Here is a 12,060-nt window from a genome sequence, read left to right as displayed (position 1 = left end):
TGCCATGTCCGTTCATGTGGTAGCTGGTCCAGAAGGGATGGAGGTGCAGGGGAGACCAGAGAGGTGGGTGGAGTGACACGGAGGTGGGCAGTGGGGACAGGGAGTCCGCGATGACCCTGAGGTTTGACCCTGGGTGACCCACGGCCCTAGGACGCTGTGCTGGATTCCTGAGGGTGCCAGGGCCATCCCAGTGGGGGCATGGCAGGGCAGTTTGAGGGGGGAGTGCAGCCCCCAAACTTCATCTCAGGGGTTTGCCCATGTTTTCAGCAAAAGGCCAGAGAAACCAGCCTTCCGGCTTTTCAGGCTCCATTGGGGCCCCTCGGGGCCATCCTTGAGGCGGACGAGGCGTGATGACCACGTGGGTCTAAATTCTGGCTAAACTTCTCTGATATTCACAGGGATTTGAATTTTGTATAATTTTTACATGTCACAAATTATTGATCTTCTTCGGGTTTGTTTTAAACATTTGAAGATATATAAACCGTCTTAGCTCCGGGCGGTACAGAAATAGGCTGCAGGCTGGACTCCGCCTGAGAACTGTAAACCGTGGGCCCTGTAAGGAGTTCCAGCCCCACCATTGGGACCGTGACCTTTGGGGGTCGAGAGACCATATTAAGAAAGAATTTCTTGGCTATCAGTGGCAGACCCCGGGGGCTTGGGTGTTTGGTGGCACCTGGACGTGGGGAAGTGGCCCTAAGGCATTGCAAGGGGTGTCCTGTGGAGTCTCAGCTCCCAGGCCTCTCAGGGTCCTTCAAGGCTGGCCCACTGGGGTGGGGCTGTCAGGGTCGTCACATTAGGAAAGAGGCAGAGGCAGTAGGATTTGTGCAGGAATTCAGGGCTCAGCTCTAAACCCTAAACTCTGGAGCCTCTGGCTTTTCTACCCAAAGACACTTCACTTGCTGCAGCACCTGGGGGCCTGGCCTGGGCCGATGTGAACAGGGCTCCCCCGGGTCCTGCCACCCATCTGGACACCCCATCAGTGGTCCCTTAACCCCACCCCCCCCCGGTCCCTGAGTGGGTCTTCTGGTAGAGGGTGAGCTGCCTGCTGGCCTGGGGGTGGCCGGGGTTCAGGTGGGGTGGTGCTCACCTGCCAGCCTGGGGGTGCCCGGGGCCCCGGCTGGGTTGTGCTCACCTTGCTCTCCCCTGACAGCTATCCTGGAGAAGCTGGAGGAGCACCTCAGTGTCCGGACGCTGTATTTTATCGCATACCTGGCCTTCGGCCTGGGGACCGGGCTTGCTACACTCTCCAGGAACCTCTATGTGGTTCTGTCCCTCTGTGTCACCTACGGGGTCTTGTTTTCCACTCTGTGCACCCTGCCCTACTCGCTGCTGTGCGATTACTACCAGAGCAAGCAGGTGAGTGCCCTGGCTTTCCTGGCTTCCGCCCCGCGTCCAGGTGAGTCTCCACCTGAGCAGGGTCCCAGGGCCGCATTCAAAGGGGAAGATTATCAAGATGCATCAGCAGAGCATAAACCCCAGAGGGAAGCTGCCCACACAGGGACTCAGGAGGTGGCGAGGGAGGGGCAAGGAGAGGCCCACCCCCTGGGGTTCCCCTCTGCCAGGCTTCAGGGTCATCTGGGAGCACTGGGCCTTGAGCACCGGACACTTTGTGAATGAGGTCAATAATATGTGAACACAGTTTTTTTTTTTTAAATGAGAATCAATGCCAGAAGTCCACACTGAGCGAGAGACAGGAACTGAAAGAGGATAAGTGACAGGACCAAGCCACGCCCTAGTGGTGTCAGAGGCCAAAGGAAAAACCAGGAAAAAGATCCCGTCATTATGTAAAAGTTGATATTTTGTTCAGGGTGGATTTTCCTTTACCAGCTTTAGTGAGGAAGAATTCAGCACAAAACCATACCATTCGCCCATTTCCAGTATACAATTCAGTGGTTTTTAGCATACTCATGCCATCAATTCTAGAACATTTTTGTCACACACAGCCTGCCCTTCCCTGATAGCTCAGTTGGTAAAGAATCCACCTGCAATGCAGGAGACCCTGGCTCTCCTGGGTTGGGAAGATCTGCTGGAGAAGCGATAGGCTACCCACTCCAGGATTCTTGGGCTTCCCTTGTGGCTCAGCTGGTAAAGAATCTGCCTGCAATGTAGGAGACCTGGGTTCGAACCCTGGGTTGGGAAGATCCCCTGGAGAAGGGAACCCACTCCAGTATTCTGGCCTAGAGAATTCCATGGACTGTATAGTCCATGGAGTCACAAAGAGTCAGACGTGACTGAGCGACTTTCACTTTCTTTCACCCCCATCCCCCTGACCCCCACCTCTGGCCAAAAGAAGCCTCCAAGTATCACCCCTCCAGGCCTCCCTCCCCCAACCCCCTATAGTCACTGATCTGCTTTCTGTCTTTGTGGATTGGCCTGTTCTGGACATGTCACGTCCATGGAATCACGCATGTGGCCTTTTGTGTCTGGCTTCTCCCAGCCTCATGTTTTTGAGGTTCATCCATGCTGTGCAGAGTGAATCCCTGCCTCATTCCTTCTTGTGATCAAGCAATATTCCCATCAGAGATCTTTGGCTGTGACTTTGAGATTTTAAAACTCTGCACTGAAGACCACTGTGATACTGGCCATTCCTGCAGCCCCTCTAACCCTGGACCTCATCACGTCCCCCAGGCCTGGGCCCCAGGGCTGGCTCTCCCCCAGGGCAGCACAGGGACCTTGGCCTGTGACCCGTGCAGGTGGCCTGAGTGTCACTGTCCTGCTTGTCAGCTCCCAAGAACCCCTTCACCAGATACACGGTTCTTGGTAGAGGGAGGCTCTGCCCCATGGGAGGGCACGTGGGGCCTCGGGCCGCTTTTGATGGGTCAGGGTGGAGCTGGCTGGATGGCCCCACTGGTCGAGATGATGTCCCCAGGACACACATGATGCCAATTCATAGACCCCCTTGCTGGGCCGTGGGGACAGAGCCTTGGGTGGGGCTGGGAGGGGTAGGCAGCATCCCAGAGGTGACCACATCTGGTCGTGGGACCAGGCCAGGCTGGCTCCCAGGTGGCACCCAGCAATGGTCTGCGTGATGTGGGTGGCCCGAGCTGGGGGTAGGGTCACTCCTGCCACCACTTGGTGGCTCTGCTCAGAGTCCCTGTGTCCTCCATCCCCCAGTGTGGTGCTGGGTGAGGCTGCAGGGAGCCTGAAGTCCAAGGTGGAGGCCACGGGCCAGAGGAGCAGGCGCTGTAGACCCTGAGGGGGTCTCTGAGTGTGCCAGGCATTGTAGCAACAAAGGTTCAGAAAGGGGATGAGCTAGGGTAGCGGGGGCGTGGCCTGGTCGGCCTTGAGAGGAGAGAGACAGGGAAAAGCCTGTGTGCCCGGCTGTACCTGCTGGTCGTGGATTCCTCTTCTTGTTGTCATCTCTGTTCACAAATATCTCTGTTCACAAGAGGGAGTCTTGGCCAGACTCCCTCTGCACCGGGGGCCTGGAAACAGGAAGCTGTCGGGCATGGGGTGCCAGGTCACGGGCCTCAGGGGGCCTGGTCTGGATGACATGCATCTCTGGTCAGTTCGCAGGGTCCAGCGCGGACGGCACCCGGCGGGGAATGGGCGTCGACATCTCCCTGCTGAGCTGCCAGTACTTCCTGGCCCAGATCCTGGTGTCTCTGGTGCTGGGTCCCCTGACCTCGGCTGTGGGCAGCGCCAACGGGGTGATGTACTTCTCCAGCCTCGTGTCCTTCCTGGGCTGCCTGTACTCCTCGCTGTTTGTCGTCTATGAAATCCCTCCCAGTGATGCCTCCACCACTGAGGAGCACCGGCCCCTCCTGCTGAATGTCTGAGCTTGTGCCCCAGTCTGGAGCAGGCAGGCTGCGGAAACCCAAGGGGCCCTGGTGGATGGAGGCGGGACAGGTCTCCTGTTGGGATGTAAATATGTGATAAGACAATAAATGGCCACAGCAGAGACTATGGTTTCTAGTGTGGCTCTTCTGAGGGGCAATAGGTCACCTGGGCACTGGGCCACTCGTCATAGGGACTTAGCAGGGGACTGTAAGAGTCATTTATGTATACACGTATAACCAGAGGCAACCCTGAACCCCCCTCTCACTCCTACCCCCTGCCCCAAAGACTTTGGGGCAACATCTGGAGATATTTGGGGTTGTCACAACTTGGGGGGTGCTGATGCCCTGGAATGCTAGAAACACCCTAAGGTGCACAGGACAACTGCCCACAATAAAAAAGGATCTGGGCCCAAGTGTCTACAGGGTGGGGCGGAGAGAGCCTCGCCTAACTGTGCATTGCTTCCCAGAACAGAATTAGAGTAGAGGATGCTTTGGGGTCAGACGATCTCATATCCATTCATTCTCTAACTTATTCATTCATCCATCCATCCACTCATCCTTCCATCCAGCCATCCATCCATCCACCTACTCATCCATCCATCTATCCATCATCCATCCACTCATCCATCCCTTCACTCATCTATCTATCCATCCATCATCCATCTATCCACCCATCCATTCACTCATCCATCCATCCACACATGCACCCTACAGACACCCACTGAGTGTCCTGGGAGTGGGCAGTGGTAGGTCCTGGAGGTCTGCTGTGAGGTCTGCTGCCATGGAGCTGATGTGAGGAGGAGAGACAGATAATACCCTGTCTAGGCCTGAGGATGACTCTAAGTGCTGGGAGAACATGAGCAGAGTAAGAGGAGGGGGTGACAGAGTCGGGAGCGAGCTATGCTGGAGAGAATGGGGTTGGTGTGCTCGATAAGGTGGGAACCTCCAGGAGCTGATGCCCTCACTGAACACCCATCCTGCCCTCAGACTTGCCTCACCCACCAGTGCCCACCAGTGCCCACCAGTGCCTGCTCATGGACCTGGATGGACCAACTTCTTGCAGGTGTCGAGGTCCTTCGCCGTGGGGCTTCTCACCATCCTTCCATCAGTGGACACCACTAACTGGCTGGGCCCCTTCCTAGTGCACCCGGGCAGACGCTTCTCCCTGTGCTGTGCACACCAAGTGGGGAGGAACGTGGCCGGTCACCGTTATACCTGCTGCACTGGGGCCAGGCTACTCGTACCCTCAGTGCATGGTGTGGGGGGCATACTCATCTGTGCCATAAGTTCCAAACAAGCAGCAGGGGTCCTGACCCCTTGACAGCCTCTGAGGAGAGTCTGGTCTATGGGCAGCTGTGCCCATCATCTTGCTCTGACCAGTTAGGGCCAGTTGGGTGTGGGGTGCGGGGCTGGTGGACCCAGAGGAATAGCGCCTGGGCTTTGGAGGCACTGCCACCTGGTGGCAGCACCAGGTATGGCAACAAGGACCGAGTTTCATATCTACTTGGGAGTTAGGACCTGCAGCAGAGGCTGTGCAATGAACAAGGGGAGCGGAGGGGACCTGGGAGTGACAAGCAGTGGTCGGGTGCCCAGAAGAAACCAGCCTGGTAAACAGTCTGCCAGCCTCAGGGATCGCCCCTGGGCCAAAAGGGGCTGCTAAGAAGTGCCTCAAAGTGCTGTTTTTAATCTCATTCCCCTCAATGGCTGTCCACATTGGAGGGGTTCACCAGAGACCCCTGTTGTAAAGCAGATGCCCCCTCCTCACCCAAAACCAATGAATTATGTAAACCAGGACTGGAGCTGGAGAGGCTGAGAGATCCCGGAGCAGGCACAGCTGGGGCAGGGGTAGCAGTGGGTTCAGCTCCCGGATGGGGCCGAAGTCCCTTCCAGCTGCTCATCTGTGCCCACAATTCAGCAGCACATTTGGCCGGTGCACCGAGGAAACTTCTCTGCGGGGCCTGTTTGTTCATCCAGCAAACAGGATGAAAGAAGCCAGCACCTCTCTCTGCTGAGACCTGGTCCAGGAACGAGGCATCTGGGTAGGGGGAAGTGGGATGCCTGTGCAGGCAAAGGGTTGAGTCAGGGGGTTGCAGGGGACTCAGATAGGCCATGAGGAAACAGTTACACAGGAAGGGAAGCTTGCTGGGGCAACTGAAACCCAGCAATAAGTCAGGGAAAAAAAGGACCCCTAGGATTCTGAGCCCTCAATGAGGGCAGGCGAGTCCCAGAGGAAAGCCTGCACTGCTCCGTCCACAATGGCAACTGCAGGACCCCAGAGACGGCTCACTGCCTCCTGCAGCCTCAGAGCCCAGCTGGGTGGCCACATTCGCTGGCTGCCTCCCCACAGGCTCATCTGGCTGTCCCTCCCTGGGAGGGGGCAGGGAGGCCAAGGGCCCCGGTGCCTTAGGGTCCCCACAGACCTGTGGGAGGACCTGCTCAGGGCTCCAGTGCAGGGCAGATGGTGCACTGGTCTCAGAGCCCATCAGCTTGATCCCAGGCTTCTGGGTAACCAGTCCTGTTTGGGTCCCATAGCTCTGAGTCCAGGAACACACCTGCATCAACTGGGTCAGCCAGGAGAGGCTGACAGTGGGAATAGGGGCCTCTGCTGGTGCCCTCACACCACCCTGGCTCTCCCCGTATGGGCAGAGCAGGGATTGCAAGGCCTGAGGTTGGCAAAGGGCTCCCGGCTGGGATGCGAGTCCCTGACACTCAGCGGCTGTTCACAGCCACCATTGCACAGCTGTGCTTCCAGCCCTGGAATTCGATGTCTGCCTGGGAGGTCACAGGCAATCTCTTTGCTGTACCTCCTGGCCCCACAGGTAAGTGGCTCTGATTTATGTAAATCCAGGTGATGCCTAAATAACATGCCCCGTACACATGAACTTACCCTGGACCTGTATCTACGTGGCAGCCGTGCATCCAGCCCTGCCAACAGCCACTTTCCTAGCTGTGGGGAATCAGAGGGGCTGCTGAGCCACCACGCCCACAGGGCCAAAGAGCAGGAGGGACACCTGGGGCCAGTTGGTCTGGGCAGGAACAGAGTGGAGACACTGGCTGGGGGCAGAGTTGTGAGACGTGAGACCCTTCCTCTCAGGCTCACAAATCCAGCAGGTTCATCTGTTGCAGGACCCTCTGCCTCAGGCCAGGTCCATGGCCAGATGGGGACACTGGCCATCAACATCCACACCTGGCAAACTATTACAGCCTGTGCAGCTCTGATGAGGGTCTTCTGCGGCATCAATCTATATCTCCATTCACAGACATGTCTTATCATTCAACCTTCCTGAAACTTCCACTTCATAAATCTGTTACTGAACACTTCAGCTTTATGAAAAGCATCATCTGGATGAGAGACTGGCAAAGACAGCACCTGGATTCTACCTACTCCCCACTCCGCCCACCCCATCTTCTCATCCACAACCCAGAACCACAGTCACGCATGGTTGTGTGTTAGTCGTTCAGTCGACTCTTTGCAACCCCATAGGCTATCATCCGCCAGGCTCCTCTGTCCACGGAATTCTTCAGGCAAGAATACTTGAGTGGGGTGTGATTCCTTCCTCCAGAGGATCTTCCCAACCCAGGGATCAAACCCAGGTCTCCCACACTGCAGAATTTTTACCATCTGAGACACCAGCGATCCTGCTTGAGGGCGATTTACTAACAAGAAGCGCTCCAGGTTGCTCTTGCTCATCATTGCCGCCAGATCCCAGATAAAAAGGTGAGTGTACAATTTCCAGAGTCTTGAAACTTCAGGAAACCACACTCCGGTCTCTGAAAAACCACAGGCTGAACCCACCCTGGTGACTGCTGCCCCTTGGTGGCCACACATACTCTCTGCAGGCCACCTGGAGCGTTTGTCGGCGGCAGGAGGCTAAGATCCCCCATCAGGTCCTGGATGCACTGTCGACCTGCAGGTGCTGCAGCGGCTAAAGGCGGTGTGGGGGCACCGGCAGGTGTCGGGGGTACAGATGGAGAGGAGACAAGACAGGAAGGGTGGCCAGAGCCGGAAGCAACTGTCCTGGCTGGTGGCTCAGATACATATGGTCCGTGGAATTCTCCAGGCCAGAATACTGGAGTGGGTAGCCTTTCCCTTCTCCAGGGGATCTTTCCAACCCAGGGATCGAACCCAGGTCTCCCGCATTGCAGGTGGAGTCTTTACCAGCTGAGTCACAAGGGAAGCCCAAGAATACTGGAGTGGGTAGCCTATCCCTTCTCCAGCAGATCTTCCCAACCAGGAGAGCCAGGGTCTCCTGCATTGTAGGCGGATTTCTTTACCAACTGAGTTATCAAGGTGCCCACAAATTAGAGGTGTGGGGTGAGAGGCAGGGGGAGGAGCTAAGAGAGAGTATAGTGGTTCCAATGCCATCACCTTTCACCCCCAACACAGGGCCTGTTCTGCCTGGGGAGTCACTGAAGGTTCCGAGTGTCCCGCCAGCAGGTTGAAGCCCCCCCCCAAGGGCAGTGTGCCCACTGGAGACCCTTCGTCCAGGAGGGTAAGCCAGTGTGCTGGCAACACCGAGAACCCAACCCTCCCTTTGCCCCCTCCCCACCCTGGGAGCCCCAGGGCAGGACAACTGCCAACCCCCTGCTCACCCCAGAAATGATACAGCCCACGGAGGACACGCAGCCACTGTAGTGTAGCTTGTTTTTATTTATGTCCACAAATATTTCAAAAAAATTACAAAATACTCAAATGGAGAGAACACAGAAGTCACAATTTCTGGGTGTCTACTGTTTACACTGTGTTATCTCATGGCAAACTACTCATATATACATTTAGCTTCAAGATATATATAAACGTAGCAAATCAGAATGTACACTCCGCTCTGCTGCTGCCGCAGTGAAGCTCGACCTCGACGACAGTGAACAAGATACACGTGAAACACGGAAACGCAAAACTCAACTCCCAACCAAGGGAGGAAACCCAAACGGAAACCAGGGGGCTGGGCTTCAAAGACACCGCGAAGGTCTGGGGCCTCCTACACACACTGGAGTTGACCAGTGAGGGTTTCAGGTTCTGGGTTTTTAAATGGAAGAATCTCAGTGCTTCACCTGAGGATGTGAGGAGAAAACCAAAACCAAACGAGAAAATGCCTTCAGACGGTTTTCAAATACAGACTCCCAAGTACTTCACTCTCTCTTCTTTGGAAAAATGGACAATAGAGAGAGGAGATCAAGAAGGTGTAACTAAACGGTAGGCATCATGGTCTACCAGAAGGGAGAAGAGGAAGGGTGGGCAGGCAGGGGTGTCCGTGCTGGAGCCGGGAGCGGCAGGAAGGCGCCTGGCTCAGAGGCATGGAGCCTGAAGCATTGAGCCCGCCCCCATGGCACGTGGCGAGCCTTGGCGACATGACTGCTCCTAGCCAACCTGCCATGAAAGTGATGACAAAGTTTCCATCTGAGCCTGCCTCCCCTCAAGGAGCTAAAGTTAAGGCAGAAATGGAATGAGAGAAAAACCAGAGGAAAAAACCTACTACTACAAACATTTTCAACAGACCAAACAACCCCTTATCTGTCCCAACTGAAACTGAACATGGTTTGACAGACACTGGAAATGCCCTCACCACAGGTCTGAATCCAGAACCTGAATCTGAGCTAATACCTGCTGGTTTCTAGGTCAAAGTGCCAGCCTCTCGGCCCACCTCTCTGTGGTCTGGGACATGCTCCATGTCCGCTGACCCCAGGTGGGACTCCGGCTCTCCTTTCACTCTTGGCTGGGACCCCTGCACATCATGGCAGGAAAGGCCCTCAAGGGTCTGAAACAAGAGGGACAGACAAGGGCACATCCTGGCAGAAAGTTTCATCAACAGGTGCATAACGGCCTCCAGAGTCCTCACCCTCTGTTCTGGAGAAAGGGCATCACGTGGGCACCTTGGAGAGCAGAGGCAGGCTCAGGGCTTACTGTCCCCTCGGAGGGGCCCCCATGTGGAGCCTGCCTCCCACCTTACGTCCGTGACCCCTGTCCTGCTTCTGTGAGGCAGAGCGGGACACCAAGTGTGGTGATACGAGGACCCGACAGGACTGCCACCCACAGCTGGGACACCTCCTGGAGGCCCCGACCCCAAAGCAGCCTCTGAGTGGGGCAAGGACGGCCCGGCCTCCCCACAAGGAGATCCGAATGACCACACACACCAGAAAGCAGGCTTCTGACAGACCCTTTGGCAAGCACACGTGCTTAGTGAGAATTGTTTTCTTCAATTTTCTAGGATGTTTATGAAATAGTCCAAATATTGGGGGGGGGGGGAGCAGTTCATCCAGACCAATCAAATGCGCGTGTACAGAAATCTACAAGGAAATCTACAACCAGACACACAGGAACATGTGCTTTCGCGCCTGCAGAGACGGAACGGGGGACACTCAACTCCTGCGCTCCCAGTGCACAGCGAGTCGGCTGAGCTCACCACGGTCCCCACCGCTGGCAAAGCAGGAGCCGGGAACAGACAAGAGTGAGAACCAAAGCAGCAACACAAAGAAACGGCTTGTAATGTTGTCTCCGCAATCCCTGGCTGCTCCCAAACCTAGCCCCTAGCCTCCTCTGCCCCTTTGTAACTAGTAACGCCCATCTGTTCCCTTTAATTAAAGGGATAATCATATATAACTTTTTATTAAAAAATCAACTCTGTATTCTGTCAATAGCTGGTAGGAATTCACAATTAGTGACATGGCTGGAAAAAATAGATCAGAATAGTAGTTCATGGAAGGAAAAAAAAAAGGCTGTTCTAAAATTATTTATTTACAGACGTAAAAAGCCATGCACAGAACCTCCTCAAATTATGAAGATCTCCTACAATGTATTAAAATAAAAGATTTTTTAAAAATTATAGCTCTTGGATTCCAAACTCAGATGCTGCAGACCGTGTGGGTTCTGGGACACACGCAACTGAGTGTGTCTGCACGCACTGAAGGGTGTGAACTGGGATCTAGCACCTACTGAGAAAAATCAAGGAAGGAAAAGAAAGCTAAAGCCAAACCCCAAGACTGCAGGGGCACTTTCTGGGTGTTCAGTCCAGTCCAGGACTCACTAAGTTTCTGGGGGACTGTCATGCAGGGAGACCCAAACCAGTCTCAAGGAATCCTCTCTACAAACGAACACTATGTATGCTGATACGTTTTTAGTTGTGGGGTTTTTAAATATATAAAGAAATCTTTAGAAGATATTCTTTTTGCTTTTAGAGCTCCTATTGTATGTAAAAAGTCCTGTTTCTCTCCCCCAAGAATTGGGGTTTCCACAGCCAGCGTTAACAAATAAATAACTTATAACTGCTTGTCACCTTCTTTCTTCAGTCGACTAGAAAAAGAAAAGGAAAAAAAAAAAGGAAAAAGTACATAGGTATCAGGCCTGGGCAGGCCTGCAGCTGGAGGGTCTGGACGCCTGAGCAGCTGCCACACTGCTGACCCCCTCCCCACCCCGCTCCCTCCCCACCCCCAAGACCATCAGGAGTCCCCTAACTGGCAGGGGAACAGCCTGGCACTTGTTGATATGGGGTGGGTGAGTGCAGCTGGGAGGGGCGGGGTTGGGGACCCACAGACGGAGGGGGCCTGGCCTCCCCCTCAGCCCCTCCCCGCCTTACCTGTAATAATCCTCCTGACTGGGCAGGTGGCCACCATGCATGTGGGGGTGTCCGTGCAGCCACTGCTGCTCCATGGCCAGTCTCTGCAGCTCAGCCGACTGGGCGTGCATGGCCTGCAGCTGGTGGGCTGCCGACATGGGGGGTGGGATGGCCCCAGGCAGGTCTCGGGGGTAGGGGGTGCCTGTCAAACACCAAACAGCCCCTGCTATAGCAAGGCCAAGGCAGTGGCCAGGATGAGGCCGCCAAGGAGGTCAGGTCAGGAGAGAGCCTCCCGAGGGCAGGATCAAGAGGTCACCTACTGGGCAGGGACCAGCAGAGCAGAGCCTCTGGGGAGAAACAAGTGTGGTCCCTGAGCCCCCTCCCTCCACCTCCCATGGGGCCCCTCCTCCTCAGCCTACTGCCTGGTCACAGAGGCCTGCGCTCAGCCTTCTTACTCCCCTACTCCCTCTGGGCTCCTGTTGTGCATTTACAGCCTCATCCCCAGCTCCCCGGGGGCGGGGGTCTGCCTGCCCAGCTCCCAGGGCTCCCCACTACACAGGAGAGGCCTGTGCTGAACACAGAGTAAATGCATGAACGGGAGAGCAGACTAGACCCCTGACCCAACCCTCCCTGGCCCCCTCCTTCCCCAGGCATCTTCTTACCAAAAACTGGGTGACGGAGCATCTCGTGCTCATGGGGGGGCTGTCCAAGCAGAGGGTTGGGGAGGGTGC

General features: G+C 55.5%; 2 protein-coding genes across 2 annotated transcripts in view; one reads left to right on the top strand and one right to left on the bottom strand.

Moving 5' to 3' along the window:
- The window catches only part of SLC45A1 (solute carrier family 45, member 1), a 17,877-nt gene extending 13,534 nt beyond the window's left edge, over positions 1-4,343 (top strand). The window contains exons 9-10 of the mRNA XM_010850195.1: positions 1,151-1,356; positions 3,510-4,343. Coding sequence (XP_010848497.1) covers positions 1,151-1,356; positions 3,510-3,779 — 476 coding nt within the window. The 3' untranslated portion in view covers positions 3,780-4,343. The remainder of the gene's footprint in view (positions 1-1,150; positions 1,357-3,509) is intronic.
- Positions 4,344-8,410: 4,067 nt separating this feature from the next.
- RERE (arginine-glutamic acid dipeptide (RE) repeats) overlaps positions 8,411-12,060 on the bottom strand; it is a 304,726-nt gene continuing 301,076 nt past the window's right edge. The window contains exons 24-26 of the mRNA XM_010850194.1: positions 11,992-12,052; positions 11,351-11,531; positions 8,411-11,067 (exon numbers count right to left, since the gene is read on the bottom strand). Of these exons, the coding sequence (XP_010848496.1) occupies positions 11,034-11,067; positions 11,351-11,531; positions 11,992-12,052 (276 nt within the window). The 3' untranslated portion in view covers positions 8,411-11,033. The remainder of the gene's footprint in view (positions 11,068-11,350; positions 11,532-11,991; positions 12,053-12,060) is intronic.

Source organism: Bison bison, unplaced genomic scaffold, assembly GCF_000754665.1.
Source record: "Bison bison bison isolate TAMUID 2011002044 unplaced genomic scaffold, Bison_UMD1.0 scf7180017864289, whole genome shotgun sequence".
NCBI classification, from domain to species: Eukaryota; Metazoa; Chordata; class Mammalia; order Artiodactyla; family Bovidae; genus Bison; species Bison bison.
The sequence above is the reverse complement of the archived record's forward strand: the minus strand, read 5'-3'. Positions and strand labels throughout refer to the sequence as shown.